The sequence below is a fragment of the Rhinoderma darwinii genome, chromosome 5 (assembly GCF_050947455.1).
Source record: "Rhinoderma darwinii isolate aRhiDar2 chromosome 5, aRhiDar2.hap1, whole genome shotgun sequence".
NCBI lineage: Eukaryota > Metazoa > Chordata > Amphibia > Anura > Rhinodermatidae > Rhinoderma > Rhinoderma darwinii.
In genome coordinates this window covers 308,601,579-308,626,993 of record NC_134691.1, presented here as the reverse complement: position 1 = coordinate 308,626,993, position 25,415 = coordinate 308,601,579, and the positions used below count along the sequence as shown (strand labels likewise).

The following is a 25,415-nucleotide window of genomic DNA, read 5'->3' as shown; positions in this document are numbered from 1 at the left end:
GCCGATGCTCTGTGCAGTTGTCGCGTATATAAACGTTGGCAGCCTGGAACGGGGTTTAATGAGTGTAGTGCTGCTTCAATGTGAGCAGCGCTGCACTCTCATGTCTGCCGGGGTTTTAAGAGCCCCGGAATACACCCCCCCACTGCAGATAGCGCCACACAAAACCCCCACAAAACGCCCTGTAGATAGCGCCACCTAAGCTCCACCTAAGAGCGGAATCCCCGACCAGCGCTCCGGCCGCGGATTCCCCGACTTCTCAACATCTCCGCTGTAAATAGTGCCACCCCCCTGTAGATAGAAACACCCCTGCTGTAGATAGCATTGAACCTCCCTTCCCCCTGTAGGGCCATCTAAATTCCCACTATGAGCAGAAGCCCCGGTGTCCGATCACTCTGTGCTGGGGTTTCCGCTTCTAGAGAGAGCCCCTGACGTCACTGTCCACCGTCAGGGGTTCTCTCTAGGAATCCCCGGCCGACACTCTGACCGTGGAATCTGCTACTGGAGAAGCCCTTGGCGTAACTATCCATATATGGACAGTGACATCAGGGGTTACTCCTGGAGCGGAATGCTTGGCCAGAGGAATTCCGCTCCTACAGGGAGCTACAGTGGTGTTATCTACGAAAAGGGGGTGCCATTTTGGGCGGGGGTGCTGCTATCTAAATGCATTTCTATAAAGAGTAGCCATGGACACCACTAAATGTTAAAGGGACAACCAATGTAAAAATGAACAAGAAACCGTTAACACTTTATGCACGCTCTTGAAAAAGTCTCCGTCGGAGGGGCAGAGCTCAACTTGCCTGGTCTCCAATGCAGAGCAGCAGTTTTCTGCTGCAGCAAGCTGCCTGCCAGCAAGTGACAAAGAAGACGAAGCCTTTTTTATACTTTGTACCTTTAAGCTTGAACTCTGGGCTTTTCGAAAAAATGTAACATTTTTGCAGATCCCAAGAGAATAAACCTAGTCAAGCATGTGTACTGGATTTAAGGAATATAATATAAAAAGGGGAAGATTTGTCTCACAGCTCTACAGACTAAAAATAACAAAGGATAAATGCCTTAACCTTTGACACGGAATACCCCCGTGCCTTGTAAAACCACTGGAGTCTACCAGCACATTGATCCTTCCTAAATCCACGATACAGTTTGTTTTATTAATAGGTGTAAATAAGGTAAGTCTTCCCAAACCAAGGGAGGCATGCGTCTCTTCTAGTAGTGCAGATAAATGTTGGAAGAATCTAAACCTAGTTATAGGAGGACAAGCTTTTTTTGCTAAAGTGTTAGAGCGCCATCTGCTGGAGCAGAAAGAAAAAAATGAAATAAACCTGACAATTTTTGTCTTCACAAAGTCATAAATACTTGCACATTATTTTAATGGAACCATTATATCCTTATTATTTTTTTTTGTTTTATTTAAAGACTTGCTGCCTCAGTAAACAATGTGCCAGATCATATATTAATAGACTAGTTAATGGGCCAACACAGTACAGATTGAAGGCTTGTTAAAATTTGTGCATACGTCCGCAGCGTACTGCCACTCGGGTCTTATCGCACAGCTGCAGACACTCTTAAGAAAAGCTCTTTATTAAGATATAGTAGCAATGAAATTATGAAAAGGCAAGCCGAGCATTCACACCGTCCATAGAAGTCATATTTCAGCAGCAAATCTCCATTCAGATAGCCCACTCCAACTCAAAAGTATTACTTAGACCCAAGTAATAAGCTTATGGATTTATAAATTGGAATCTCTACAGGACCATTTTAAATCCAAATTTATGACGGAGGGAAATAAAGTCTATAGGTTAGGTTTAGAGTAATCGCCAAATGTTCAGGAAAAAGGTATATGGAAATTTCCATGATTAAAATAAAAAGGTCTTTAAAAAGGTTAAAAGGGGTTTTCCAGCCAATAAAAGTCGGTGGCCTAGACACCTAGAACCATTTCAGAGGTTCTATGACGTTTTATTCATGCAAATTTTTTTTACAAATTTGCCATTAAAATCATTTAAACATTTGGTCTCTAACTTCTCAGTTTAGGGACACAATTTGTAACGCACTCAGCTTACAGTACGTCCGAGCTGTGCATATTGATCGTAATAAATGCAGATTGTGTGGGGTTCGTCCTTGGAGAGAGCTGCATATATAGAGATCTACCAATGTAGCTCATCTATACCGTATAAGCGGCAGAGCGTCTGTACACAAAAGGTACGCAGGCTGTTCATGGGCGTGGTCTCAAAAAAACAAAAACCCTTAAAGGGAACCTGTCACCAGCATTTCACCTATTATACCAGCAATACCTGGTGGTAGTGGGTGAAAAATCATTTCTATATAACCTATCATTATCTTCTTAGTTGGCTCTGTAGCTTTAGTATTCAGTTTTTTAGGGTCCCCACACCGTATGCTAATGAGCAGAAAAGAGTCAAATCTTCGTTTGAAAAGAGTCCAATCTTCATTCCTCAAGTCTTTCTGAGTTTACCCCGCCACCATACTTTTGATTGACAGCTCCTCGCCTTCCCCCAGCACACAAAATCCTGCGCTTGTGCATTGATGTCCTCTTCTGGTGCGTGCGCAACACCGGATTATTACGATAAAAGGCGCAAAATGTTTGTAGACCGTTCTTTACAGTCGGAGGAGGAGTTTAGGAGGGGATAACGGCAATGAACTTTTGATAGCAGCGGCCAGTGAGGGATATGTAAAGTTCAATAGGTGAAATGCTGTTGACAGGTTCCCTTTAAGCAATGAAAATGGTCTGGCCAGTCCATACAATTCCACTGCAGGAAAACTTTTGTATTAAAGAGAACCTTTCACTACCCCAGACATGTGCAGATGAGTTCACCATGTTATAGGCCCTGCTGCGCAGACCCTTGCTTACGTTTCATTGCCTGTCTAGCCTCCGCCGTTCTGGAGATATCGGTGTCATTATTGGCGCCCAATATGTAAATTAGCCCCTGTACTGTCATTCAAGTGAATAGGAGCAGAGCTGCAGTAACCCAGCACGGCGGCTACAGAGTGTACAGAGCTTTCTGCTTCCGGCACCAACTCCTGCATAGAACCGCTGGTATAACGGATTGGTGTGGTGTTCGGATGTCGGACCCCCACCGATCATATACTGATGACCCATCCTGTGGATAGGTCATCAGTATAAAAACATCCCTCAACCTGGACAAACCCTTTAAATGCTTTTACTTGCTGTATATACAATTATATGTATAAATTTACATAAGTTCAAAGAAAATAACAGGACTCTAAAATGCTGGAAGAGATTGAATGTGCTGCCATGGCTGTATTTCACATAGCGAGATGTCAATTCTGTCACTGGGAGCGTTAATAACAACCTACATACTGGAAAGAAGTCTAATAATGATTTCACAACTCTGAATTTAGGATAACTTATTTACTGAAGATTTTCTATTAAATTATATCAGCACAGCCTGGAGAAAGCAGAACATCTGAAGGGTCGACTGTTGGTGGAGTTTCCACACGGATGGCATGGAGTCATTTGTGGTCAAAATAGACATGAGAGAAGGGACACTGCACATCTCAAAGGCAGGGTCCTCAGGTAAAAAATAACAATGCGGTTTGCACTCGGCCGTTTTAATCAGTGTGCTATCCATTTTTTTATTTTTTTTAACGGATAGAATAGTGACCCATTCATTTCTATGACCCCATTCACACTACCGTGTTTTTCACAGATCTGTTTGGAGGCCGTGGGACCAGGCCGCAAAACTCAGAGGCGTTGTCTGCGTTTGCGGCTCGGTTTCGCCCATTCAAGCCTATGGCGACGTGAAGAACCGATGCAGAGGACAAACTTTTGACATGTGGACCGCAAAAAACAGACAACGGATCCGTTGTTTACAGGCTGCAAAATACAGTCATGTGCATGTAGCCCATCATGACTTTTACATGGTATTCTCCCAGATGATGTTTTTCCAATGCACAACGGTGATGCCAGGCAAGCAATTTACATACATGCGTCACGTCACATAGGTGCTACATTTAGAAAAACCTGGCACGTAACATCTAAATGGCTGCCCATTGGATAGGCAGGGGTAGTTTCCCCTCAAGTAAACTTGGCAGCCACAAGACCGGAGAAGCAGAAATATTTATTTTCTTAGAGAGCACTTAAAAAGCTCAATCCACGTACACGTGACTCTGAAAATGGATAATTAAAGTATGTAGATCAAGAACGTCAGTGCCCTTATTTGACTAAGGCTTCGTTCACATCTGCGCTAGGGTCCCGTGCCGACATACCGTCGGAGCTTTCAGTCGGAAAGGGGACCCTGACTGACACAAACAGAAACCAAAGGTTGATTTCAATGGTGACGGATCCGGTGCCAATGGTTTCCTTTTGTCTCCGTAGTGCAAGGGTTCCGACGTTTTGACGGAAACAATAGCGTAGTCGACTAACCTTTGGTTTCCGTTTGTGTCAGTCAGGGTCCCGTTCCGACGGAAAGCTCAGACGGAACGGGACCCTAGCGCAAATGTGAACGAAGCCTTACTGGGGTTTTCCTAAAATTAGCATTTAAAGCATATCTATTAGACGTGTCAAATGTCTGACAGGTGGGTCTTAAACCTCTGGGATTCCCACCGACGCCTCGTGTAAGCGCTGGTTAATAACTATAAAGTTAATATGTATAAATTATCATTTATTACTAACTAGATGTAAATAATGAATACATGGACACTTGTACTTACTCAGTGTGGCCCTGGAAAACATTCACAGAATGTATTGAGGGGTCTCTAAAATCCCACAGTCGGAAGGTTGTGTCACGGGAAGACGTTACTACAAGACGCTGGGTAGGATGTGTGCAGCAGTGGGTTAACTCCTGGTCATGACCTAAAAAAAAAAATAAGAAGAATCGCTGAAGCTAGCATAGAACAAATTTCATATGTGTACGTATGTGTCTACTGCAAAACGATTGCCACCATGTTGAGATCACACCACCATAGACCACATTATTTTATTCACCCTTTAGTAACTACAATTATGTTGAGTCTTTCGTTTTCACTTGTGTTGGGCTATGTTCACATTTGCATTGTAGCTTCCAGTCATAACAGAAACCACAATGTTCTGCCGCATCGGTCGTTCGACTTACAAGGGAATCCGTTGGGCTTTCAGGAAGGCGCCTGTTATTTTGACAGAATCTACGATAGAGTCTCTGATGGCTTTATAGTACGGCTCCGGTCAAAGTATTTATTTATGGTAAGAGGATACGAAAACTCTATACTATTGTCTGCATTACAGTAGAAATATGTTGTACCCATTGAAACAAAAAACACGTACATTGCCTTATGCCTCAAAGGGGTTAGCCGAGTTCTGAAAAAGTTTTTGAAATGGTTGCAAATAAGAAAAAAGCAGTACTTACCTATCCTTTTCCCCCGCTGACGCTTTGGGGGAACTCCTGGTGATTGTTTACATGCACATAGCAGATGACCACTGCAGCTAATCAGAGGGATCAGTGGTTTATTTCTGGCATTATGCCAAAGATGCGATTTGTCAGTACTGAGCCTCCCGATTTGCTACAGCAGTCACATGCTGCGTGCATGTGAAGAATCACTGGGAGTGCCGCCGAAGTATCAGCACTGGATCACCAGGGGAAAGGATAGGCGAGTATTGCTTCTTTTCTTAATTTATCTCATTTCCAGCCATTGCAAAAAAAAAAATTTAAGAAAAAAGGGGTTATTCGGATTCAGAATTAAGTCTAGGTTGAAATTTAAAAGGTTAAAATATAAATGAACATGCTTTACAATGTAAAGAGTCTACAATACATAGATGCAAAGGTAGAACGTTTATTCGTATGAATTCAAAAAGGGTTTTTCAGTTTCATAAAATTTGCTTACAATAACAGGTGATGAGCAGTTATTCCACTTACTAACTTAAGGCCCTATTACACCGGCCAATTATCAGGCAAACGAACCTTCGCAGAACGCTCGTTCCCTATAATTGCCCTGTGTAAACAGGGCGACAATCAGCCATTGTATCGTGTTAAATGCAGAAAATATTATGGTTGTTGGCAGCACATAATTTACTCGTTTACCTTCAGTCCTTGCAATAACTGTGGCTCTATTCTGGGAATCCGTACAGCCGCACTGCATGTAAAGAACACCAAGAGAGGCAGATGCAGGGCAAAGGTCAGCTGAACGAGCAAACGATCAGCTGATTGCAGCTTTCATGCAGCCGTAAAAATAGCCTCTATTGGGCAGCACATCTCCATTTGTAAACAGGCGATGTGCTGTCGACATGATGCAAGGGGACAAACGATTGTTGGTATCCATACTAAACGACTATTGATCTGTTTGAATTACGCAAATGAGCGCTGATTGACCAGGTGTATTGTCGACCTGCGCTCGTTAGAGGTGGTAAACACAGGCGAATAGCCACATTATGCGAGCGTCTGGCAAATGTGTGTGCACGACCTAAGGTCATAGATCATGCAGTCACATTAGATCTCCTGTTGACAATCAATGAGTTCAGTTTCCCCTACTCTCGTGTTCATTACATCGAGAGCGGCTGTGCCAAAACTCGAAATGAGGGCATAGTTAAAGCATAAACCAGGTCAGTGGAATTATATTGCCTGGCAATTTTACAGCTTTACAAATAACACAGAAGGACATGTAAAGGTTTTACAATACAATGATGCAAAAGATAGAAAATGTATTCACGTGAATACAAAAAGTGTTATCCTGTTTCATAAAACTTGATACAACAGATAATGAGAAGTTACTCCACTTACTAGCAAAGTCCTTCAATTACCTGTGCTCCCATTCTGGGACGCCACTTTTCTATAAAGTTAAAAAAAAGTTAAGCCGGCCCGATGGTTCCCAAAAGAACAGCCGAGTCCTATGGACATGTTTGGCGTATGTACTGGAAGCTTTCCTGTCACATACGTCGAACAAAAAGCTCAAACTTAAAAGGGTAACTAAACTCTCAAAGTGCTTCTGCCGCTTTGTTTAAGCGATCGGTGGGGATCTCAGTTCTCTGACCCCCACCGATCAAAACATCTGACATTTCAAAAGTTTTTTTTAAACTTTGGTTACCCATTAATGGGAACAGAAAACCTAATTGTTGCCTAATCCTTCAGACTACATGGCTGCTTTCTTCTACAAACAGCGCCACACCTGTCCATCGGTTGTGTCGGGTAGCTCAGGTCCACTGAAGTCAATGGAACTAAGCTGCAATATCAGACACAGCCTGTGGACAGGTGCGGCGCTGTTAGATGCAGAAAACATCTATGTTTTTCTAATCCTGGACAACCCCTTTAACTCTAAGCAAGCAGGGGAAGATTAGCGGCTTCTAGACACTTTTAACCCCACTTATATTAAGGAATCAAATAAGAAAAATGAAAACACATCCAATCCAACTTTCCTGGATTGAGGCTGGTTGAGTGTTGGGAAACAAAATGTAAGCAGAAACAGTGAAGAAGTACCTTACTATTGAACGTCTAATTTACCTGTAAGGGAATGGACGAGCTCAGATGTCTCTACATCATACAAGTTGGCAGTTCTATCCCATGAAGCAGTGACAGCTTGTTTTCCCCCAACCAGCCAATCAGCAGCTATGACCACCCCCTGATGGCTTTTAAGTGAGGTTATGGGAACCCGGACAGTAGGACAATCACTGGAAATATCACCGTCGGCATCAAGATCATCTTTATCTGAAAAATCGACTTCTTCCTCTGCAGAAATCTGCTGAGAATAAAAACACAGAACTTTATTTAACAGTTACTAAACGACAATGATTTAAAGGAGCTGTTCGGGAAGTGACAATTGTGTAGCATGTGACCACTGCAGCCAATCAGAAGGATCAGCGGGGCTCTGTGGTGACTCATCAGATTTCTGGCATAATGCCAGAAATAGAACGTATGGTCGCTGAGCCCTCTGATTGGTTGCAGCGGTCACATGTTACATGCATGTAAACAAACACCGGGACTGCCGCCGGAGACTCAGTGCTGGATCACCAGGGGCAAGGATAGGATAGTATTGCTTTTTTGACTTATTCACTTTGTGGATAACCCTTTTAACCTATGGACTCACATAAAACTGTTCCGTAACATTTTTGAGACTAAACACAAACCAAACTGCAGGAAATAAGACATGAGCCTGTTTTACTTTCCTTATGTGAAAGATCAAGCGTTGGTCTAAATTCACAATCTCATGAAGGAGTCCTCCACTTGAGTGATAGTCATATCCATATACACAATATATGAATAAAAGAAAACCAGAGTTGTGTCACACCACAATATTTTGGGATAATTTTTCTTAGTTCTTTATATTAAATTGGTCACAAAACATTCGACATTGCAGTTCATCAAGGATGCAAAATCATTTAAAAATCTAAGACTCGGTTCACATCTGCGTTGTGGTTATTGTTTATGACAGGGTCCGTTGGGTTCCGCCAAAGCGTCTGTCATTTCTACAGCGGAGGCTCCAAACGCAAATGTGAACACAGCCTTACGAAACCCCATTTTCATATATCCTTATATGAAATTTTAAGTTGATAGAGGTGGTTCCCACATTCAGGACCCTCATCTTTGAGCCAGAGTCAGTCTCTCTCTCTCTCGCTCTGGAGGACCAAGCATATCCATGAATTACACAAACAATTCAATGATTTCAATGGACACCGTTTAATGCTTTATTTGCCCTGTGGTGTCGCTGCAGGAAAATTAAACACTTACTGCCGGATTTACACACAGGTTACAACTGATTAGTGAAAGACAACCTGCGATTAGCTGATCGCTAATCGACCCTTTTAATAAAAAGGGTTTGTCCAAAGTGGCCAACAGGACTCAAGCCACATTCGATTTTAAAGTGGATCTGCCAGGTCTCTATGCTGCACTATCTGAGAAAGCATGCGAGTCTCTCCCCGCCCACCCAAAGTGACTGACAGCTTTTCCGGTGTAAGATGATATAAAGAGAGCTGTCAATCAAATGCGTGGGCGGAGAAAGCAGGACTCTCAAGATTTGTTTGTTTAGGAGTCCTGGCAATGTTTAAACAGCTTTTTACACAAAAATACTAAAAGAAATCATAGAAAACGATATATTCCTGAGCTCAGAGTCGCTCTCCCTTCCATTCTGACCTTAGATAGGAGACCTGACAGATTTGCTTTAACTGCAGTGATAAAATGGAACCTGTATAACAAGACTTTGACATCAACACCAACAAAACAAAAAAAACTGTTTTAACCTGAGGCGTGTTTTATTTTATCTCTCCAGAAGCCATTTGATCTAATCATGTAAAGCATTGGAGTAAATATCGCTATTTCCATAACAGTTAAACATGTTGCCCTGCAGTATTTGATTTGTTCATTTCTGCACGGGGCTTACGCTGGTGTCTGCGGACGGTTGTGGAGTGGGTAACTGCACCACGTAGCGCCAGATGTGAGCTGTCTGGTCTCCAGATGCTATAAAACAAAGAAATATAATGTCACATTGGTGGTGTCTATGTCTATGCCACTTCTGCTTCCATTAAACAGAACATACATACTGCCTAATAAGTATCTAAGGAAAACCTTTAGGAACGCACACAACTTCTTTTAAAGTGCACCGGTCATGATGGTCCTTAAAAGCGTGCCTAACCTTTCAGGTGACTTCTTAGGCCCCATTCACATCGCGTTTGTGATATCCGCCGGGCGTATACGTTTTTAAACACTAAAAAAAGTATTGAAACATATAGCTCGGCGTATACATAGACTATAATGGGTCAAACGTAGACTAAAATACCATCCGTTTGGTGTAGGTTTGTCATGGTTTACGTTGGGATACTGTTTTTTGAAAGTACTGAAAAGCGTAGGCTACGCTATTCTGTACTTCAAAAAAATGTATACGTGGCGTAACTTTTTTTTAGCAGTGATGATGGACGACGTATGCACACGTAATGCTATACCTTTGTATCCGTTTGATAGATTTAATGTATGTAGTTTGTTTTTTTCTATCAGTGTTCACTTAAAAAGGTAAAAAACTGACAAACGTATACGGACGTACGAGTATACGCTAAATGTATGCTAAATTCTCAGTTTTCCCTGAGCTAGTGGGTGGAGCCTAACAGCGATTAGGTCTGCTATACCCAGCAAACAGAGAACTCCCTGCTCCCCAATCTCTTTGTAGCATACCCTCAGAAGCAGCAGAAACATGGAGGAGATTGTACAGCAGTGCTGAACAGTGTAGCCGAGAATCCAGAACTGGGGTGAGATATAAGACCTACTAGAAGCTGCAACACGTTTGTCTCTCACTGCCGCTCTCTCACTCTGCTCCCTCCTTGCTCCATAAAACTTCTATGGGAAGCATGTAACATGATCAATGCCTCAGTGAGCTGAATACGGTCTATCAAGACGGATTTAGATTTAGGGGTTATCAAGTCCCCAAAAAATGTATGGCTTATCTCCCTATTCACTTCAATAGGAGAAGACTGTAATACTGTGAACCTCCAGTACAAGTCTGCCGGTGATTCACAGTTTAAGCAACAAAGGAAATGAAGGGGAAGTAGCGCGGCCCCTTCAATACAGCAAATCGGGAGTCAGACCCCGACTGATCAGCTATTGATGGCCTATCCTGAGGACATGTCATTGCTGCAGCAGGAAGCAGAGACCAGCGGGGGAGGGGGATCGGTGAGGTGAGTATGCCTTTTTTTTATGTTTGTACAGTATTGTGAGCTTAAAAAATGCCTTTTTATGTGCAGGACGACTTCTTCAACCCTTTAATACTCAGTGTGTAATACACATTATGCCAACATCCAAAAGGCTATGGACTCCTGATTTAAAAGGTTAAAAAATAAAAATAAAAATATTGCTGAAAAAAAGTCAATGTCCGCTCTTGAACACCATTTGGTTTTTCTAATCTCTATATATTCAAAATTCTGTACCGATAAAAAGGAGTTGTGCGATTAGAAAAACATGGCGGCCTTCTTCCTGAAACAATGCCAGTCTTGCCCATGAGCTGTGTCTGGTTTTGCAGCTCAGCCCCATTCCCCATTCACTTAAATAGAGCTGTGGCAACTCCAGACTCAGCCAACGGACAAGAGTAGAGACGCCCCTGAAAGAGATCAGCCATGTTTTTCCAAACTAAATGGGAAAAAAAAACAAAAAAAACAACTTTAATTCATTATGTTTTTGTATATCCGAAATGCTTTTTGCGGCGGCTGCAGACAGTCAGGATTCTATCATTTAACCGCAGGGGATATGGAATTCTGTATGAGAAAAGCGTAACGCCAACCGTCTCAGGGACTTAATCATCAGAGAACCTAAAGACAACATGGCGGAGAGGCACACGACCATATTACGGGTTTTGCACAACATCAGAATTGTATGGAGATGTAATACAGCTGCCATTGAAGTGTATGAGGCCCTTCAGGACCTCCCTATGGCTGATTTTATACAAATGCATATAGAGGCTTTTGTCTGTGTGATTTTATATGAATCCACCCCCTTCGGTGGCGGTACACAGAGTGCCTACGGCTTCATAATACAGAGCCACAGTGACTGTGTACAGGCTCCGCACACACGACCCTACCCTGTGCATGATGTCTAAAGTCCATTTGTTGTTGGTTTTTTTACCTTTAAAAGTATATTGACACTGTCCCATATCTGTTTTCGAACATGGAGTATCATTTCAATACGGTAATATGAAATGGAAACACATATCTGACTGGATGCGATTTCGAAATAATTATTCCTCCAGCTCAGATTAAATGCTGAACATTTGAGAATTTCATCTGAAAAAGCCTTTTATAGGATATTTGAGCTCAGCAGATGAAACGTTAAAGTGGCTTATACAGGTCTAGGCAATCAGATCATACATAAAAGATGCATGAGCCACGCACCGGCGGTTGACATACTTGAAATCCTTTAGTGAGACTATAACGGTGTTCAAAAAGATTCTCTATCTAAATGGGTTTTTATAAAAATATGGCTAATGTCGTGGTGAGAGACAGAGACTGACGTGGTTGAATACCAAGCCTCTCGTTCTCTGATCGTGGTTTAGTGGAAATCCTGTCTTGAGCTGAAAAACCTGAGACTGGTTACTAGGGAGATGCTGCCTGAAAACTCATTTGAAAAGACTGTGGTTGATAGCCAATGTGAATAGCAACCAGACTGTCAGCTGTTCAACTCAAAGCTGGGTGGTCACTGTACTAAGAAAGTGCAAAAAGCAGCTTGACAACATTCACGCTGCATCATTCTCCCTCTCAGGTTGCAGAATTCATGAGATTTTAAGATTTCCCTAAAAACAAAAACAAATAATTTCGGTGGAAGAACGCTAAAGCGAAAATCTGCGCTAGCCTTCATGTTTTCATGCTCTTTTTTTGCTCTCTTATGTTGCAGATTGCTTTGATAATCTTCTGTGTATAAAAACTCTTGCTACCTGGAAACTGTCAACATGCAGGCTAGCTGCTGCTGAGAAATCGTGTTCTAAATTTATTTTTAAAGACCTTGTAACTCCCTGTGGAGATTAACTTCAGTATCAGATTCATGTGAAAACAGACAACACAGCTGAGTAGGCAAGTAACTGTGCTGCAGACTACATAGTTAAACACAAGCACACAGTAGTGAGGGATAATAAACATTGGATACTTGCCGGTTAATGCAATTTGCTCTGTAGGATGAAATTTTATAGAGTTCACTGAAAGACAAACATACAAATTAATTCTATAGGTAACCATAATAAAATGACATGCAATAAAAAAAAAACATTTATGCAAGTTAGGAAGTATGAGAATTGTCCTCATGGAACATTTATCAAAACCACGTTAGGTACCACGTGAGCGGCACAGGCTTGGCTGCCACTAAAAGTCATCAATCAATATATTTAAAGGGTAACTAAACTTTTATCATTGGGGGTCTGAGCACTGAGACCCCCAACGATCGCTAAAACCGCTAGCAGCAGAGGTGAGCTCGGCGCCGCTTAGTTTCCAAACGTCTTTTCTCTGAAAGCCGTGCGAGCATTGTACGGACTCAGACTTTCTATTAAGCCCGTACACCACTTGCTCAGCTTTAGAAGAAAACTCAAATCGGAAACAAAGCAGCACAGTGCTCACCGGAGTGCTTCTGCTGCTTCGTTTTAGCGACCGGTGGGGTCCTCAGTGCTCAGACCCCCAACGATCAAAACTTCGGACATGTCAAAAGTTTTTTGAAACTTCAGTTACCCTTCAAAGGCTATACAAACCTTTGAAAGTAATTTTTAATAAAAATGTCAGTGTATTTGATGCAACTTTGAAATTAGTTTTTATTAAAAAGTATTTTTACTTCTTGAGATACAGCTGCTCTGTATTCTGTATACAGAGCAGCTCTATCTTACACTGAATCCTGTACCCGTCAGACCTGACTGGCTCAGTGGGATATGGATATATATAGATATATTTATATATATTATACCGGGACCACGCACCATGACTGGATTCTCTATGCATGAGGCTTTTTGAAAAAGGGCATTGCTTTGTGTCTGTTTGAGCGTACGTTTCATTATAACTTTTTCTTTATAAAGGGTGGACACGCAAATACTATAATAGTCGTTCCATCATTCTTCTCTATGTACAGGGAGACTAAATTGCTTTCAAAGCTCATGTCTCGCTCTTGTTTTGGTCCGATACACTATTATGTTTTTTTCGTGGAGCAATCCCGGTTCATGAAGGTGTAACAGGGGGGGACATGAACCCTGACTCGGGATACCAGTGTTCACGGAAGTCTGAATCTGGGTCCTTGAGCCTACGTGTGGAACAAAAAATATATATATATACTCTTCTATTAATGAATGGAATAACATATGGATAACAACAATGTCATTGTGATCTATTGCATGTCTTATTTTAATAGGGGGGTCATTTGATATTAATATACTAGGACTATTGTCCTTTCTCATACAGTTATTTGTCAAACAGATATAATATAAGTAAGACTTCATGTAGATTTCTACGGTGTCGGCCCCTTAGGTTGGTTCAGGCACTGTATTACCCAGCGATGCTCGATAAATCCTTCACACTTGCACAATAGTTTTGGGCCTTGCATAGTTGCCACGCAACTACATACTTCCGTTTCAATCCCGCGAGCATGCGCAGCGTTACATGGAGGACTACAGGTTGTTGGACACCACATCGATGTCTAGTGTATGCTTGAAACTATAGATTTACATACAATACTAATCAAGCTCATATATACTTCTTTTAATGTTTGTTTATACTTTTAACATAGTATAATTATCACGGTCACGCAAATACATTATTGTATTGGATGTTCTTTTATTATATATATTTGTACAATATCTGAATGAACACTCTTTTAATGATTACACATGATGTAAATGAGACACATGCTTTATATTCTATGGGTGGTGTTGTATCACGATGCTTGAAAAAGGTCCCATAGTAGGAGGGAAACGTTGCAGCTGTGTGTTCACTGAATAAACCACATCTTTTTGCTACATTGGAATGCTGTGGGATTTCTTCTATTATTATCTACAATCCTTGGCTCGGGATTATCCGCTTGCACCCGCTACCAGTTTGGATTTTGACATTGAGTGCCGTTTATCTCTGCTTGTGTATTATAATACATACATTATATATATATATATATATATACACACACACACATACGTACGTACGTACGTATATATAATGTGCAACTTAGAAATTTGTTTTTATTAAAAAGTATTTTTCCTTTTTGAGATACAGCTGCTCTGTATTCTGTATACAGAGCATCTCTATCTTACACTGAATCCTGTACCCGTCAGGTCTGCAGGACTGACGGGCTCAGTGTCAGTGGGTTTATACATATCACTTTCGAAGGTGTACATAGCCTTCCTTTAAGTTTAGAAAGTGAGAAACACATGGCAATGTATGAGTGGCATCGTGGGGGGGGGGGGCACTGTGGCGTGTATTGTAACACACACACACACACAGAACCATTGTGAAGAGAAAGAGAAATTCATGTTATTCATTGACGGACATAAAGATACATCTCCTGTGTAAAAAGAAGAAGTTCTTCTGCAGCTGAATGGTGTATTAGGAGGAATTTTCCCCTACTGTTAATTAAGAATATTATTTTTGCTATTATTATTCTAGGACTTTTGATATACTTCTAATATAAAAGCATCAGGTACAGGTGAGCTAATAAATCAAGCATAAAGTAAACATAGTAGAATATTGTCACCCTCAAAAGAAAGGGATTTCCAGTTATTTGTATTTACCTGATCCAGCGTGGCCAACATACTTGGTAAGGCATTTTCCTGTTTCTATGCTCCACAGTAATGCTGTGTGATCTAGAAAACACAGAAGAACAATGTTCAAATACATAAAACAACTCTATCAGTAAAATAATTATAGAATAACTTGAAGGGTGGAACTACTTAATATCACCCACACATCTAATGTATAAATACCTGGGGTTCTTTGTAGCCAAAACTGGAGAAATAGAATGAGAAAACTGCTTCACATTCAAAGCAGCAACAATAGACCGCAGGGAGAGAAGGTGTCAACCGAGACGGTTTTCTGGCATAGAAAAGTTGCAAGATGCCAAAACGTCACAAAATTGCAACTTTTGGCCCAATTCCAAAGCTCATCACTTTAGGGGGGGGGAGGGGGGGGCTTGGCGAAAGCGGTGAGGCCACTGCAGACCCATACATTTACTAGCTCTTAGCTAGCAAAGGTTTCACTTAGTGGCGCACGGACAGCAAAAGATGCAACAAATTTATTAAAAAGGCGTCCACCTCTCAATAAATTTGCCACATTTTAGTACAGCTTGTTTCCTAATAAGACTGGCATATGAAACGCCATCTCAATAACCGCCCCGCCCCCCTCATGTTCAAGAAAACCTTTTAAAAAAAAAAAAGAGTCTCTTCCTTAAACACAGTGCTTTGAGATTACCTGCAGACGCAGTCCCTAGGACCACTGGCTGTGTCCGTGTAACACCGACATCCCACAGACCGTCTCTGTGGCCAACATACTCTTTCACCAACTGGCAGATCGCACGAGACGTTGTGGTCTTGAAGCTGGAGACAATCTAAAACAATGGAAAACACACAATAATGTTCCTCAGCCAGTGATAAAAATGACTGCAACGACATTAGAAAGCAATCCATTAGTCAGCCAGTAAACATGGGAACACAGCACTTACCTGAAGTAATATGAAGAACACACCGTCAGCAGTAAACTGCAGGCTACATGCAACGCCTTCTCGGACAGCAGTAAAAATGTATTCATAAGGCACAGCTTACATTTGCATTTTTTTTTCTAGTCAGGTTTCTATCTTATTTCTATCATTCTTTCCAGTAAAAAAAAAAAAAAAAAAAAAAAAAAAAAAAAACACCAGAAACCTGACAGACCCAGTTCACACTGATCGTATTTCTTGTCTAAAATCTTCTATTACTGAAATTGTGTAAGTCAAGTAAATTGGAAATCATGCAAAAAAAAGATGCAATCCCAAAGAGTTAAATGACACATCGAGCTCTAATACATCTGTATAGGAATGTGGAAGGGACAAATGTGCTTTTTACTTTTGATTCCTTTTTTTATTTTTTTTAAAGGTAGGAGCAGCCATATTAGTGACAGACACAACCTCGAAACAGTAGTATAGCCTTAAAGGGGTTATCCAGGGAGCAAAAATTTTCTCAAGAAGAAATAAATGTTGAATATGAGCACTTAATAATGTACTTGTTTGTTTTACTGGGACGTTTCTCCGCTTGGCAATGCGCTGCTGGGTCATCGGAAGTCCTATAGTCCTTATGCAGCGATGACGCACCGACACATGCCCATGTGACCACGAGCATTCTCCCCTTCAGATGTGTCGGTGCATCATCATCCCACATGACGGCCAGAGGGCTGGCTTACTTCTACAGAGACACCATAGCGCCAGCCCCCTAGCGGTCACGTGGGATGACGACGCACCAACTCATCTGAGGGGAGATTGCTCTCTTCTTCAACAGCTGTGTCCTAGAATGAATTACCCAGAATTATAGAATGTCGCTAGCTCTATTCAATAGCGCACGCTACTCATTGATCCACCAATGAAAAAAGTTTTATTATTGGGGACACTTGTGGCCAGTGTGAGGGGTGTGTTGTGTGTCAGAGCGCCAGGAATACAGAGCGCGCACGTGCGCTAGTGAACAGTACTTGGGGTAGGTGGAGATACATAAGATTGTGGAACGAAGTACATGATGGGATCTGTAGTTTACGGAGCGCACTGAAAATTACTAGTCCAGCTTATTATCTAGAATTCTGTCCATGGCTACAGCATTAGATCGGGGATGGGTGAATCGGCTGAACTGTGAATTACTGCAGGGAAAGTAGTTAGATGGTTGTATAAAAATCTTTAGACAAGTTTGCTTTGTTTTTTTATTTGCTCCCCGGATAACCCCTTTAACGTCGCCAGTAGGTCCCTCCCAAGTGTAAAATTGTGTGAATTCAAATCCCCATTACCAGCAAAGTACACACAAACATGTATGTATACAGTTGAGTGCCATTATTATGACCACCAGCTAATATCCAGAGTAACCGTTGTGTGCAGCACGGACAGCAGCAAGACGGGCTGGGAGTGATCAATAAGGTGCTAGTCGGTGGTCTTGGGTATCTGGCGCCATGCGGACTGCAGAGAATCCCACATTTGCTGGAGGGTGCGTGGGGGAGGAGCCACAAAGCTAACAAGATGATCGAGGTGGTCCTACAGATGCTCAAATGGGTTAAAGTCTGGTGAATTAGAGGGCCGGGGAAGTACTTGGAAGTCTTGGTCGTGCTCTTCCAACCACTGTGTACAAGAAACGAATGGTGGACCCAGGTAGCTGGTGGGCAAAGATTCAGACACAAACACCGAATTTGCCTAAGGCAGATAAATCAGCCCCCTTTTCCCAGGTACCAAATGAATACTTCCTAATCTGTATAAAAACATAAAAGTTTTATTATAACTATATATTAAGCACACAGTTAGAATTAAAATACCCAATGTGATCTGAATATCCCTATAGTATTCTACTAGTATCACTAAACCGTGTGTATCGTCTCAATATAGCGGCAGAACGCCGACCCTGATACCACGCTGCCTGTGTGAGATAAACGTAAGCAGCGGCTGCAGTCCGCTTACAGAGGACTTCAAATAACAGACAAGCCCCATTTCCCCTGAAGCCGCCACTACGGTGGTGAAACAAGTCAGGGGGGCTATTCTCTTTTTAAAAACAATGTGGTTTGTTATTTGAAGTCCTCCGTAAGCGGTAAGTAAAAATACTTTTTTATAAAAAGTATTGAGAGTTGCACCAAACACACAGATACATTTTTATTAAAAAAATAAAAATACTATTTCATTGGTGTAAATAGCCTTTGATTCAACCAGTTTAATACCTTAAATGCCGCATTTAAATTGTTAGAATCTAGTGGGCACCCCCTCAAACACGCCATCGCGTCCCTCCCCCAGCTGGCATGTTTGGGGGGGTGCCCCATTGATTCTAACAATTTAAGTGGGCGGTCTCAGCCATAATAAAGGCCCCCAGGTCTGACATCCTTCTACTCCTTTGTACTCCTTTGGCAGGGCCTCAAAGGAGACTGTCCGTATCACGACTTACTGCAATACATTAGTATTGCAGTATATCATGCAAGTGATCCAACTATCGGTGGTTCAAGTCCCCTAGGGGGACTAATAAAAAAAAAAAACATTTCAAGGTTTTTCACTTTTTTTTGTTTCAAATAAATAAAAATATTATATATATATATATATATATATATATATATATATATATATATATATATATATATATATAATGTATTAAAAGTTTTAAAAAAATCCCCCTTTTCCCATTTTTCCCCTAGAGCAATGTTAAATAAAATAAAAGTTAACATAGTTCAGACTTTTACAGATGCGGCGATACCAGTTATCACAATATAGTGTTGTTTAAGCCGCTTGGTGAACGCCATAAAAAAATATTATAAAACACGCAAATTGATGTTTTTTGGTCACCTTAGCTCTCCAAAAAAAGAAATAAAAAGTGATCAAAAAGTCGCATATACCCCAAAATTAAGCCCTCACATCGCTAAATTGACGGAAAAATAAAAAATGTATGGCTCTCAGAACATGGTGACACAAAACGTTTTTTTTTTTTTAGCAAATCGGTTTAAAAAAAAAAAAAAAACTGTTGCAAAACAAAACTTAAAGAGGCTCTGTCACCAGATTTTGCAACCCCTATCTGCTATTGCAGCAGATCGGCGCTGCAATGTAGATTACAGTAACGCTTTTATTTTTAAAAAACGAGCATTTTTGGCCAAGTTATGACCATTTTTGTAGTTATGCAAATGAGGCTTGCAAAAGTCCAAGTGGGCGTGTTTAAAAGTAAAAGTCCAAGTGGGCGTGTATTATGTGCGTATATCGGGGCGTTTTTAATACTTTTACTAGCTGGGCGCTCTGAAGAGAAGTATCATCCACTTCTCTTCAGAACGCCCAGCTTCTGGCAGTGCAGATCTGTGACGTCACTCACAGGTCCTGCATTGTGTCAGACGAGCGAGGACACCGGCACCAGAGGCTACAGTTGATTCTGCAGCAGCATCAGCGTTTGCAGGTAAGTAGCTACATCGACTTACCTGAAAACGCCGATGCTGCTGCAGAATCAACTGAAGCCTCTGGTGCCGGTGTCCTCGCTCGTCTGACACGATGCAGGACCTGTGAGTGACGACACAGCGTGATCTCTCGAGAACACGGCTGTGTCTGCACTGCCAGAAGCTGGGCGTTGTGAAGAGAAGTGGATGACACTTCTCGTCAGAGCGCCCAGCTAGTAAAAGTATTAAAAACGCCCCGATGTACGCACATAATACACGCCCACTTGGACTTTTACTTTTAAACACACCCACTTGGACTTTTGCAAGCCTCATTTGCATAACTACAAAAATGGTCACAACTTGACCAAAAATGCGCGTTTTTTAAAAATAAAAACGTTACTGTAATCTACATTGCAGCGCCTATCTGCTGCAATAGCAGATAGGGGTTGCAAAATCTGGTGACAGAGCTTCTTTAAAATCGCTGTAATCAGATCAACTTGTAGAATAAGGTGGGCCTGATAGACGCCATAAAAACAAACCCCCCCCCCCCCCCAAAAAAAAAAAAAATCAGCTTCCCAACACATTATCTGGTACAATAAATAGTGCCATGTAAAACTACAACATGTCCCGAAAAAAACAAGCCCTCATATGGCTATGTCGATGAAGAAATAAAAAAAAAAGTTATGGCTTTTGCAAGGTGGGGAGGAAAAGACGAAAAAGGAAAAAACGGAAATGGAAAAACTGAAATTGGCCGTGTCTCCAAGGGGTTAAGCCCGTATATGTTCTCGCTATGTTATGAGCTATGCGTCTAATGTTTCATATCGATTTCTATTTCTCCAAGAATTAAGTTTAATGGACTGATGAAACGTCACATTGCCCACATTTCCATATTGACAAGTTCACCTCGGCCCCAGTTCTCCTTTCGTTTTTCTTTATTATCTTTCTGATGTAGAGCAAAAAGAAGCCTTTTAAGTTAAATTTCCCCCATACATTAAACCCCCTTACTTAGAACTTTCACTGCATTCATTAAAGGTGTTCGTGTATGTGGGTTTCAATGTTGTTTAGAAACTTCCTAAATTCTGTGAACCAGCATTAAAAACCCATACAAACAGGCTTATAAGTACAATTCCAGTAAAAAAAAAAAAAATGTTAACTCCTATGTAAATAAAATATAATAAAGAATTTAATTCTGAATTCAAGGCTTGTATGGTGGCACAGTGTCCTTATGCTTCCATAGTAGGGACCAGTAGACACCCGCACAGCTTAAAGAGGTTCTGTCACCACATTATAAGTGCCCTATCTCCTACATAAGGAGATCGGCGCTATAATGTAGGTGACAGCAGTGCTTTTTATTTAAAAAAACACCATCTTTATTAGCGATTTTAGATTTATGCTAATGAGTTGCTTAAAGCCCAAGTGGGCGTGTTTTTACTTTAGACCAAGTGGGCGTTGTACAGAGGAGTGTATGACGCTGACCAATCAGTGACCAATCAGCATCATGCACTCCTCTCCATTCATTTAGTCAGCGCATAGGGATCCTTTTAGATCACTATGTGCTGTCTTATACCAACACATTAACAATACTGAAGGGTTTAGACAGTGAATAGACATTCCACTGGATGTCTATTCACAATCTCTGCACTTCGTTACTGTTTCTGTGGTAGTTACAGCAGGGCAAGCGTAATCTCGTTGTAACCTGTCATTTACAGTGAGATCTCGCGAGATCACGCTTCCTCTGCTGTAACTACCACAGAAACATTAACGAAGTGCAGAGATTGTGAATAGACATCTCGTGGAATGTCTATTCACTGTCTAAACACTTCAGTATTGTTAATGCGTTAGTATAAGACAGCACATAAGGATCTAGCAGGATCCCTATGCGCTGAGTAAATGAATGGAGAGGAGTGCATGAGGCTGATTAGACCAAGTGGGCGTTGTACAGGGGAGTTTATGACGCTGGCCAAAGTAAAAACACACCCACTTGGGCATTAAGCAACTCATTAGCATAAATCTAAAATCGCTATTAAAGTGGTGAAAACAGATTGTTTTTTTTAATAAAAAGCACTGCTGCCCCCTACATTATAGCGCCGATCTCCTTGTGTAGGAGATAGGACACTTATAATGTGGTGATTGAGCCTCTTTAATATTGTCCCCTAGAAGCATTTTTTTTTTTTTTTTAGGAAAGAACACTTCCATAATACGGCATCCTATGGAACATACCACATTTTTATCCCACAAATCTCATATGAATCTAAAAGAAAAACCTTCCATGCGCCTCCATATGAAAACAGAGGCAAACAAAAGATATTGTATTGGCCCATAGATATCTATGGCCACTATTACAGATCCGAACAACATGGATCCACAATACCGGACTAGTACACGGGCCCTAACCTCATGTCTTCGTTTTCCTTGAGTGCGAATTTCTCTTGTGCGCATTGTCTTCCTTTACTCACTCACATACTTTACAGAAAGCCAAAGGTAGTGCCTCACACCACCACCAGGGTCGCTGGCATTTATCAAAAATTGTATAAGGAAGATTTAAATTCTTCTCCACAAGCTGAAGCACAGAGTGTGTCAAAACTGCAATTATACCCGAGATGGATCAGATGAAAATTCCTGAAAAAAAACTAAACGTGAAATCCAAATGTGTTTAAAGGGAAGGTGTCATGATTTTTTTTTTATTATTATATGGCTTTTAATATAATATTAAACAAAAATGTTATTTAATTGTGTTCTCATTTTTTACTTTTTAATGTATTTTTACTTTTACTTCTCTATGGGGGCTGCCATTATTTTTTTCATCTCTGTATTTGTTGAATAACGACACATACAGAGATGGAATACGGCGCATACAACCCCATAGAGAATGGGAACAGGAGCAGTTCCATTATCAGATGCGTACACCGTCTGTGTGGGAAGGGCACATGCGCCACTCCAAGACAGACCAAAACTAAGCTCGTTCGTAGAGCGAAATCCGGCGCCATTTTCATGTGGACCGGAAGCCGCTGCCGGACAGTAAGATGACGGCTTACTGCCGGGGCTTCCGGCCATATGTTCAGGCGCAAGTAGTAGGAGCGGATGTGGCAGGAGCAGGTAATTTATGTTCAAGTATGTGATGTGTGTATTAGGTTTGTGTATGTTCATGTGTTATACGGTCTGCTGAGCCCTGTGCAGTCGCTCAGAAAATGGCAGCACACAGTGTAGGAGGTTTGAAGACATTCAAACCCCTCCTTCTCCTGGCACTAGCCAGAAGAAGGGAGGGGGGATTGTATATGGACACTAGAGGAGAGTGTGTCCACTCCAAATTTGCAGCATAAATGAATGAGGTTGCTTTACCACAGTGACCATGCTGCAATTTTGGGAACTGCTCCCTCTAGTGGCCAGCACATGGAAATGTTATAAATTAGAATCTAATTTATAATATTTCCTGACTTGTGAAAAAATTAAAACAATGTAACCACTTATATACTAATTGTTTAACTGAAAAAATATATATATATTTCTAGCGACGCATTCCCTTTAAGTTGGATTGCTTTTATTCCACCCTAATATTTTCTTATGTTAAGATATTCACAACATCATAATGAGTTACAGAGTGCAGACTCATCAGAAGACCTCTTCATACGTTACCTTGTACCAGATCCATATTAAATGTGCATTATAATTATGCATTTAAAAGTAATTTATGCAAGATATCACCTGCTATTTGTCCTAGACACTTCTACACATACCATAGAAGGAAAAGAGATCTGCAGCATATTATAGTTATCTACAAACCGGTATATTCAAGACTAAAAGATTAAAAAGAGCAAATTACTGAAGTGCACAAGTTAGGCCTCATACATAGGTGTAATGTGGGGCCATATAACCTCTGAGTTATATGGAGCCTTAAAAGGGCTTCTATGTGGCCCCTACTGTAGATCCATATCCAATTTCATGCCGATGCGGACATAATTTTTGCATGCTCCTTTGGATGTTGTATTACAGAGCTAGGGTGGAGCCGCAGGAGACTAGGTGTGCCGCCTTTTGAGGCCTCACGGTAGTAAAATTATTACTTAGCTGGTAGCGGGTATGTGGCTACTCAGGACATCTGAAGGCAGGAAGGAGGTATCTATTTGGTCTCATATACACTACATATTAGAAGCAGAGGGTCATGAATATTTGGTAATACAGGAATAGGGCACCAATTTATTTCATAACCATTACGGACTATCAAACATTGTTTTGCAGAACATTGATTCATAAGGTCTTGATTGTAAGAGGAGAATAGGACTACTACAAGCTATACTAAGTCTACGGTGTGACCTTGAATATGACAGCTGGAACAGAGTCTGAAGAACAGGTTGTAGAGAAGATGACATTTGTAGCGGGCAGATGTCTCTCTGGAGCGAGTACATGACCGAGGGAAGGACCTTTAGTACAAATGCTTTGGGTAATAACACTATTTATAGTACCGCTAGGATATCTCCGGATGTCCTCCAACCTTACAAAAATCTGTGTTTTATTTTTTTACTAATTGTTGTAACGACCTATAGAATAAAATTACCTCATTCAGAATACTCACTTAATATGTCCCTTATTCCAGTATTTAAAACACTGTAGAGGTTTAAAGGGAAACTCCACACTTTTGAACAACATTTTTAAATTTCCCAATATAAATTTACATAAAATATTGAGTAGCCAGCAGCACTGATTTAGACTTTTATCATGTTTCTATTCATAGCGATAACTAAAAGACAAAATTCATCTGATTTTCTGCGACCAGGCTGCAGTGCATTGTGGGAGATAACATGACCGTCACCCAGCTAAAGGTAGGCCTCAGGTACAAAGCCAAATTTTGGATGTGTGTTATACAGATCCGTAATATGGCACCCATAGCCTCATATTGTAACACTGAGCCTCAGATTTTACATGTAGGACACGGAGGTTTATTTCTTATCGGTTCTGAGAGAATGAAAGAATAAAAATGTTTTGTTTTGACCAGCTCGACTGTATGCCTTGTTACGAAGGTATACTCCAGAGAGGTATTGTCTCAGAGACCCCATACAGCAACACACACAGTGACTACAAGTCCCTTTTACAGACACTAATTTTGATCAGATGTGGAGTTATCCTTTAAAGAGACTCTGTCACCACATTATAAGTTCCCTGTCTCCTACATAAGGAGATGGGCGCTGTAATGTAGGTGACAGTAATGCTTTTTATTTAAAAAAAACAATCTTTTTTCACAAAGTTAGCAGCGATTTAAGTTTATGCAAATGAGATTTCTTAATGCCCAAGTGGGCGTACTTTTACTTTCGACCAAGTGGGCGTTGTACAGAGGAGTGCATGACGCTGACCAATCGGCATCATGCACTCCTCTCCATTCATTTACACTGCACTAGCGATATAGTTATATCACTATGTGCAGCCTCATACACAAGCCCTAACATTACTACAGTGTCCTGATAAGGAATACACATGAAATCCAGCCTGGACGTCATGTGTACTCACAATCCTGACACTTCTGAATCTTTTTTGTGAGATTCCAGCAACGGATACGAAATCTCGCGAGATCTCGGAACTAAACGAGATTTGGTTTCACTTGCCGGAATCTCACAAAAAAAAGAGTCAGAAGTGTCAGGATTCTGAGTACACATGACGTCCAGGCTGGATTTCATGTGTATTCATTATCAGGACACTGTAGTAATGTTAGGGCTTGTGTATGAAGCTGCACATAGCGATATATCTATATCGCTAGTGCAGTGTAAATGAATGGAGAGGAGTGCATGATGCTGATTGGTCAGCGTCATGCACTCCTCTGTACAACGCCCACTTGGTCGAAAGTAAAAGTACGCCCACTTGGGCATTAAGAAAGCTCATTAGCATAAACTTAAATCGCTGCTAACTTTGTGAAAAAAGATAGTTTTTTTAAATAAAAAGCATT

General features: G+C 41.1%; 1 protein-coding gene across 2 annotated transcripts in view; it reads right to left on the bottom strand.

Annotated features, from left to right (window-relative positions):
- The window catches only part of WDR37 (WD repeat domain 37), a 141,210-nt gene that overhangs the window by 31,751 nt on the left and 84,044 nt on the right, over nucleotides 1-25,415 (bottom strand). The window contains exons 7-12 of one of the 2 annotated variants that reach the window (XM_075827430.1): nucleotides 15,839-15,974; nucleotides 15,163-15,234; nucleotides 12,559-12,603; nucleotides 9,316-9,392; nucleotides 7,443-7,680; nucleotides 4,687-4,828 (exon numbers count right to left, since the gene is read on the bottom strand). In XM_075827430.1, the coding sequence (XP_075683545.1) occupies nucleotides 4,687-4,828; nucleotides 7,443-7,680; nucleotides 9,316-9,392; nucleotides 12,559-12,603; nucleotides 15,163-15,234; nucleotides 15,839-15,974 (710 nt within the window). The remainder of the gene's footprint in view (nucleotides 1-4,686; nucleotides 4,829-7,442; nucleotides 7,681-9,315; nucleotides 9,393-12,558; nucleotides 12,604-15,162; nucleotides 15,235-15,838; nucleotides 15,975-25,415) is intronic. The other variant, XM_075827432.1, reaches the window with a different exon arrangement.